The sequence below is a fragment of the Leiobunum rupestre genome, chromosome 4 (assembly GCF_980474605.1).
Source record: "Leiobunum rupestre chromosome 4, qqLeiRupe1.1.hap1, whole genome shotgun sequence".
NCBI lineage: Eukaryota > Metazoa > Arthropoda > Arachnida > Opiliones > Sclerosomatidae > Leiobunum > Leiobunum rupestre.
Window position 1 is genome coordinate 18,698,959 of NC_143387.1, and position 9,009 is coordinate 18,707,967.

The 9,009-nt window shown below is 33.0% G+C and overlaps 1 protein-coding gene across 1 annotated transcript; it reads right to left on the reverse strand.

Moving 5' to 3' along the window:
* Positions 1–792: 792 nt before the first annotated feature.
* On the reverse strand, positions 793–4,951 carry LOC149946553 (uncharacterized). The gene is made up of 7 exons (XM_090170813.1): positions 4,791–4,951; positions 4,653–4,719; positions 4,248–4,310; positions 3,946–3,985; positions 2,857–2,933; positions 2,731–2,797; positions 793–987 (listed from the first exon to the last, which is right to left on the reverse strand). The coding sequence occupies exons 1-7, from the start codon at positions 4,828–4,830 to the stop codon at positions 793–795; spliced, it is 549 nt and encodes a 182-aa protein (XP_090026939.1). The 5' UTR covers positions 4,831–4,951.
* Positions 4,952–9,009: the final 4,058 nt, after the last annotated feature.

A 9,009-nucleotide genomic window follows, 5' to 3' on the forward strand; every position in this document is an offset into this window, starting at 1 on the left:
CGCGTGGCATGAAGGGCTTGCCGCCACCCTCCTACGCATTGTAACCCAGCCACCTGAATTAATGGCTTTAAAAGTCGCTTGATGACTTAGGCCTAAGGTGGTGCCTTTCGGTATTATCGTAGCTGATTATTATTATTATTATTATTAATGATAACGAAGTTAAAATGTTTAATATTATCACGTTATTTCATTCAAAGGTCGACAAGATATTAGGTTAACTTTAAAAAAGATAATGTAAATCAATACTTCTAGAGCTTGTCAGGCGGTACGAGTCCTATGTAATATTAGAGACCACTTTCGTTGACAATTCTTTAACTGTTTCCAACGTTTCATAGAAATCAGGGGTAAAGGGGTACAATGTACACTTCTTTAAATTGGTAAGGGCGTCAAAATAGGGGAAGATTAACCCTTTCGGCACCTCTAGGCACAGAAACATTTGGCGCCTGTTGGCATTGTCTAACAACGTGTTGGTCAGCTAAGTAGGGACCAGCCAAGTACTTGGACCGTGGAGTTTTGGCCTAATGATTAATATGCCCCTGCGTCAAAAGCTCATTTCTTACTACGACTAAAGAGGCGCCAAATTCAATATTTAAACTGTAGCCCTCTTAATCTAAAACGTTCCATCCAATAAAATATCCAATAAAGTTTGGTTTAAAACTAAGATTCTTAATTGTTGGTTCATAAAGTGAGCCTACTTAATTGCACGATACTTTCAATCTACAACTCAAAAAAATAATATAAACTAAGTTTTGTTATTATAAAACTAAACCCGTAAAATAATGTTTTACATTTTTATTTATTTATTTGTGAACAATTTGATTTTACCTTCTTATCTAGGCCAAGAAAGTTCAAAGAATAAAACACGGTTTGTTTCGGTGTCCCGGATAGAATGACGGTTTCCGACAAACTGTATATATTTGTGACGGACCAACGTTCGTTTTGGCTAACTTCTTCGGCATTGAAAGGATATACAAACACATCGATATTCTATAAACGAAAAATGTTCGTTTTCATGCTTTACAAAGAACAGACTTATGCTTAAAAGTTAAATTTCCATAGAAGTTAAAGAATTGAAATACAGGAACATTCAGGGGAAAAAAGAAAATGATATTAAGACGTGTTCGAAAGCTTTTGACGCGTTATAATGAGTGTTTCTAGGTGAGATAAACGCTTATGATGTTTGGTTTGTTAGAGTAAAACAAACCCTACCGTTATGATATTTTCTAAAACAGGTAACATGGATTTTTTGACCTATTTTCGCGTAAAAACGAAAAACGTGCTAACAATCTTTGGCGCCTTTTCGAGCTTTTGAGCCAAATCCATAATCTTTGGGCTCGATTTGAAGAGGAAAAGGGTAAGAGAATTAATCTCCAATTACGGGTTAAAATATCTAAAATTAAGTAACAATAATATATCGATTACTTTAGTGGAACTATTGGGTTCCATTGGCTTGACCATATTCCGGACGACCATTTGTACGACATCCCACGCACTCTTTCCATCGACGATTGTGCGCGCAGGCAGTGGCGTAGCCACAAATTCGTAAAGGGGGGGGGGGTTGAAGTATGTGGATGTTAAGAGGGAGGTCAAGAACGGGGTGGAAATTAAGTACAATCAAAGGTAGGCCCAAGGGAGGGTCTAGACCCGGAAACCCGCCCTTGTCTAAGCCACTGCGCGCAGGAGAGGAGATATGAACTCGTATTAGTTTTATTAACAAAATAATAGATCGTTTTTTAAAACATATTCTGGATCAAATTGATTTTTGCTTCGTCATCCAGCCTAAAGATCTAAATATTTGTGAAAATTGAGGTATAGGTAGATATATCCAGAGCCAGAGTTCGGATCTAACATTGTTGAATTTCGGTTTCATTATCCTTTACGCGTTATTTAAAAAAATTCAAATAAATCAATTTACTACTTGATTATTTATTTCCGACAACTTCCTTTCTGGTTGTGTGTTTTTTTTTTCAAATATTTTGCAATAGTTGATTTTATAAAAGGGGAGGAGTTTAGCTGGAAAATGTTTCCATCTACGTCACTGTCTAACTTTACCAAGTCTACGAGGGCGATCTAGAATCACGAGACTCTTCGAATTTTACAGTTGTTTATGCAAATCGCGCGTACCTAGAATATTCTAATAAAGCTCTGCTTCCTGATGTAGAGAACAACATTTTAATAGGTTAATATATTCTAAGCCCACTTGTAAGTTATTTATTAAATTAAATATTGCATCGAAAAAGTGCAGACGTAGCCCCATTATGCCCCTACTAACCTATTTAAATTATATTTTATCGTTTAAAATGTTCTATTTCATATTACGTTTCATGGTATATTTAAAAACCATTAAATGAAAAAATTTGAAAGAGGTAATGAGATGATCCAATGTAGACACAGCCCAATAATTTAGTATTTAAGGACCAATTAACGATTGTCACAGATTAACAAAACACTGATTATATTACAACAATAAATGCATTTTTAAAATTGTTGAATTTTGATTGGCTGCCGACAAAGACCGTTAACCAACATTCCTACCACGTTCCAACCAATTTTGAACCGGCCTGTGCTGTTGGAAGTGTGCAGATACAATTATTTGGGTTAAAAGCTCGAAACACTTAGATCTTAAGAATAAAATCATTTTCAGTTTCATAGTTTTTAGGCGAAAATAGGTCAAACAATCGCTGTTATTATTTTATGGTAAGGTATAAAAGCGGTAGTTTTTACGCAAACCTCAAATGCTCGTAGCTGCGAAGCGTTGTTTCTCATTTCGTCAAACAGTACTTTATAATATGTAATCCTATTAAAAAGCGTTAAAGAATATATTTTTCCCTAAACATATCATTATTTACAACTTACTTGACATTACAACATCTTATCATAACAGTTTCAATTGCTTTCAATATTTCAGCCATAACCTTAAGTACTTGGCATTCCTGAAAATCCATAAAAATAACTATCAACTAATAATAATAATTTGAATGAATAATAAAAGTACCATCCCAGTTAAAAATAACTATAAACTAATACTAAAAGTACCATCCCAGTTAAAAATAACTATAAACTAATACTAAAAGTACCATCCCATTTAAAAATAACTATAAACTAATACTAAAAGTACCATCCCAGTATTGTCCAAACAAAAGGTGGTACAAAAAAAGTGCCAGACGTGCGGAACAGCCTAATCGATATAACAACTACTAAAATATGAAAACAATATTCTTAATCTGTGTCTGTTATGTCATTACTATAACGACTTACTAATTTATCTCACAAACGATAAAACAGCGATAAGTAGTTCAATCAATACCAAGTAAAAATCCGAAGCTTTTACGTAACCATTCGCCAAAGCCTGATTGAGACTACTGTTTAAGCAAAAACCTACCTACCAATAGTAACATACACTTATTTAAAATTAATTTTATGCTAACAATTTTGGTGTTTGTTTCTTGGTATTCAATCTTGCAAAATCTTCCGGCAGCAGCCGACAGATTGTCTGTGGCAAAATATGCCAGGTTTAACACTTTATTTTTTATGAAATTTTCCGAAATAAGTCACTATTATCTCTATTTTTGTATGTTGTAAGTGAACCGTATTTATAAATGAAATCATGTTCGATTAAAATTGGCTTTAGGTTCTCGCTATATACCGCGTAATTTTAATAATGAATTGTAGGTTCGAATCAAACTTTGTATTTGGGGTATTTAAATCCACTCTGTAAAACAACATTGATGCTTGAAAAATTAAATAACACAACACATTCGTAAATACACAAACTTTTTCGTTATTTTAAATAAAATTTCAAACAATTGATCAACATTTTCGAGTAAGGCGGCTTACCCCTCAAGCGAAAACATCGACACCCACTGTTTTAATGGTGAAATTAAAAACGTTGTTACATTTTAATCAATTAGAATAGAGCACTATAATTAAGCAATATGTACTAACCTGGCAGATACCTAAACATATTTCTGTAATGTTTCGAAACCTGAAAAACGCATCCAACAATTAAAAACCTTATAACGAGTATCTGCGAAATTTATTGAATATTTAGTTAAATGAAAATGTTTTATGCGAAGCAACTTCAAGAAACAAATGAGTAAATAGCTTTATTTTAATATTGTAAAATATTGAAATCCTTAAAGCCACTACAACTTTAAAAAATATCAAAGACAATATTTCAACTAAAGAAAAAATAAAGTTGTTTGGTCTAATATTTCATATTGAGTATTTTTAATTTGAAGACTCACCTATATTTAAATACAGAACTTTGATTTCTTGGTTCGATATCCCAATTCATTTTTGTAAAAATCCTTCGATGGATATAAACCAATTAGGATCGCTCCTCAATATTAACGGTATTGCGTAAACTCAATTATTTTAATAAAGGAAGGTTGCCGGTCATTGTCCGTGGTAAAAAGCACTTTGCAGTCGCTATCGCCTTCGAAATTCGAAATACCATAAGATGTATAGTTACGATCTCCAATGTGAGGTTCTTAAATCTGGCTGTAAGTAAACCTAGACTAAGCACAGAAAACTACCTCTGGCTATTTCTTTTTGAGTTGGAAAGGTGCAATTTACCAACAACAATCGCAATTCATAACTTATTAAATTTCGTGAACTATAAAACATTATAAATTCAAATGATCACTTACCTAACGTAACAATAACCCTTTTTAATAATTGTCACAAAAATGGACATGAAAATAGCCGTTGAAGGGTCTAAATCGAAACAATTGAAACGTTTTATTCCCAAGTTTAACAATCTGCTTTAATAAAAGAGTCCAAAACACCTGCTTCGTTTCCCTGTTGAATTCCCAAAATTACATACATTAAATTTGCAAAGCTGTCACATTCTTAATATCGATCCGAGGCGTATAGGAAAACATTTCATGTAGTGCACAGTTACTACACGGAGCAAAGGCTACGTGCTGCTCAATAAATTCCGAGTACAGATAATACGATATACTGGTATACAGAAGGTTAAATTGCAAAACCTCCATCTTAGAAAACTGCGCCCATAATCATTACAAATACTTGTAACTCTGGTTCTATTTATCGGATAGATACGTATTATGGCTGACGTCACACCTGATAATAAATATTTTGTGAGTTTTTATAGTATATCAAAATAAAAAATAAAAATCAAGCATTGAAGCAAAGCCTAGTTAGGAAAAATTGGAGGTTATCTGTAGTTTGACTGGGACGTGCATTCTAACAGTTATGAAATTTTCATGGTTTATCGAACCGAAGGCGCACATTAACTTGATGTAGTTTCCTACGGGATAGTGAAACTCCGCCATCATGGAAATTAGCTGCCAAAATCATTTAAATAGTTATAAACTATTGATCTTCTTAACGAGTAATGGCTTAGGATTGAGGTACATCCATGGGCGTCACAGACGTTCCCCAAATTAATGTAATTATATATTTTCGTTAGAATATCACATGCCACACAGTTAGAAAAAAGGGTTTGATTATAAACCCCCAAGGTTCTTAAAACAATTCCACAAATTCAAACCCTCCAAAACCCTTTAACGGAAATTTTCAAACCCACAAGGTTTCAAAATGAGATTTTTTATGATTATAAATTGAACCATTAGTAAACCTTTAAAAACTTCCTAGGGTTTGCAACAAAGCCCCGTAAATACAGATAATCGACACAACACGGTTTATATTTAAACTCTTTTCAAACCCTTTAAACACTTCCTAGGGTTTGTATTTATAGATTAAATTAAAATTAATTAATTTAATTTACGACTTTATAACAAATTTTGGCGATAGCAACGGGTGCGTTTCGAACCTAAGCCCTCTAGCACGACAGGCGGGCGTTTTACCACAGAACCACCAATAGATGTATGTTTGCAACGATGTTTAGAGAAAACATTTTCGGGAAAGTCCGTCTTCCTTTACGTTTTATGAAATTATTATACGGCTTGATATTAAATTTTGGCGTAGATGGCGTGAGATAGTTTAAAACGTGCAGGGTTTGAAAAGGGTTTTAAAAAGTGATAAATTATTATTTTTTTTTCTATAGTGTAGGTTCTTAAATGGGAATCCTAATGGTTTTCCATTGATCTATAGGGGTTTCCTTTAAATATGTAAACCCTTTTCAAACCATGCAAGTTGCCAAATCAAACGTTAAGGGTTTATAATTTTTTCCTAAACCTTTTTAAACCCAAAGCAAACCCTAATAAAACCCATGGAAACCCTTTTTTCTAACTGTGCAATGTCCTTTATGGAAATTGCGAAGAAAATTAAGAGCGGTTCAATTTTTGGTCCATTTAAAGATTTCTTTGTGATTTTTCTAAAGAGTATATCGAATTAAAAGGAATTTTTTTATTTATAAATCTTTTTCCTGCGGCCATTTTTACACCTCATGAGAGCTACCATCTTTTATGGATTTTCACTGCCAAGTTTTTTGTCCATATTTTTGTGATTGGCCTGGGAAGTGAAAAAACTAAGTGATAAAATCGCGAACGAGGTAATTTTAGGGAAAATATTTCGTTGGTGTCTAAGGTCTGGGACCGACACCACCTTATGAATCTTCAAAAACAAAAAAAGGGAAAATATTTCAATTCGTAACCGTTCACGCTTGTTTTTTTACGATAATCAAGTTAAGTAAACTGTTTAGTTTATATCTTTAAATTTCTAATGAGGAAATTACCGTTTATTACTACAAATTGTAAATTTAAATAAAAATAATAATCAACTGAATGAGAGTTTTGGTAAGTATATAAAGTAACTCAACTTAAATCTTTCCAAGGCTTAATATATGCTGTATCTTTTTTAAGGTACATCATGACTGGTTCAAATTGTATTGTTAGGGATTGCAAAAATAGCCATAGGTTACTTTCAGATTGGAAAAATCTAGTCTGTGAAATTCATAATGTATTCAAGAAAGAATGCTTTTGTAAACCACCCTTCGCATTGTATTCTTTACCAAAGTTTAAAACAGTTTAACACCTTTTTCAAAGGACAAACTGTAATTCTGAAAATAATTCTAAATTGAAATGAATTCTTAAAAAAAGTGACTGTTCATTGAAATTACATCTATCATCTAATTCGGTTAAAGGAATTTGCTTTCTAGCCTATTTTTCTTCATAAATTTCTGTCTCTTCAGTCACCTCATTTTGTTTTTCCTAATTTTAAAATATTTTAATACTATGCTAATTTTTTTTAATATTATATAACTTACATTTTCAATTTCATAATTTGCAAGCTCTATACATATATCTGTATCTTCTAATGCACCAGCTGGGTATTGTACTTGATCAGTTTCAAGTTCCATAAATTCTATCTGTTGTTGGTTTTCTTTTTAAGTCTGAATTGTTTTCCTATGTTTTTCGCAACCAAGGAAAGAGTTCATTTAAGTCAATGCGACTGTAGGTTTTCTAATTTTTTTTGTTAAATTAAAATTTAGATAGCTTATTTCAATTTTATTTAGTCAATTTGTTAAATACAATTCCTCTTTTAATGTGTTGCTCTGGTAAAAGCAAAGTTGGAACCATGGTTGTATATTGTAATCTTAATTTAACGATAATCCGATTCCAAAAAATGATCACCACAAATCGCGTCATTTGGATCAGGAGTCCAGTTGAAATTACCATAGCTTCAAGCCATTCTTTCAACAAATCCGACCGATTAAAAGGATATCTTCGAAACAGAACATTTAATCTATGATCTTATCAATTTTTCAGTTTCTTACTTATGCCAAGAAACTTTATTTATTTCTCCCAGTATTTACAAAACTTTTGACAGAACATTTTCTACCCATTGCAAAAGTGATTTTACTTTTAAAACCAAAAATATGTAAGATCTATCAAATTTTAACAGTGTACATATCTTAGAACTATCAAAACAAGTATTACGTTCAAAATTTCCGCCAAGATCAATAAAGCAGACGACAGTTATCTTTCCTACCGCTAAAAACAGAGGGCGCTAACACGATTCGATAGAGTTGAATCTTAAGCCTAATTCTCCTACTCAAATAAAACGTGTCCCGCGAATCTCAGATTTGTTTGGATCTCTATTTATTCTACCTCATTGGTTATTTCTATGTAGTTATCCATGTTGAGAGCTTGGATTTAGTTAGGAATCTCATACAAAATATTTGTTTTTTGTTTTCAAGATTCACAAGGTGGTGTCGGCCCCAGGCCTTAGACACCAACCGTACAACATAAATTATTTTAAATGTACCTCGTGTTAACGGCATAGAAATCGGATAACAAACTAGAACGCTTAATCGAATGACTGTCAAGGTACCGATTAGATTCTTGGCTAAAACGACAGTAACGCCATCTGCGCTGCCTAAAGAGGCGCGCTCACGCGTAACTTGGTTAAAAGTTTTCCCCCACCCCATTGAAATTAATGTAAAGTTGGCGATAATTAAACGTTAATTAACCTACCAAATGATATAAGAAATATTCCACTGACAATTTTTCCCGTTTATATGAACTTAAATGTAATATAAAATCGCCTTGAAAAATCGTTTATCGCTTTATAACATTCAAAAATAATATTTTTCCCGCACCATGTAAATAACCGAGCATCTGCTCGTCTAGGTAAAGTTTGTGTTGTCAACGCGCGTATTACAAAGAAAAATGAGATTTTAGAAAGTAGGTTGTAATTCGGAACGATATTAATACTTTTCACGAATTTTGTCATCGGTGAATTATAAATATGACTTGAAATAAGTTTCAAGGTTTATTTAAAAGCTAGTTTCATAACTTTTCATCCATTGGTTCGTTCAGAATGTATCTTTAAAGTAGACGAAAATTTTAAGGCGCGGAATCTTGCCCAGTCTTAAAGCCCCATTTTCATGGTCGCTGGTAGCGGGTAAAAATCGTCAAAATCCGCTTCAGCTACACACTTTTTTACTTTCCGCGTCGATCTGTTTCAAACAGATATGTTAGGTTTCTTTTCATGCTTGCGAGTGGCGTAAGCGAATTTGGACGATTTTTACCCGCTACCAGCGAGCATGAAAATGGGGCTTAAAGCCTCGGTTTAATC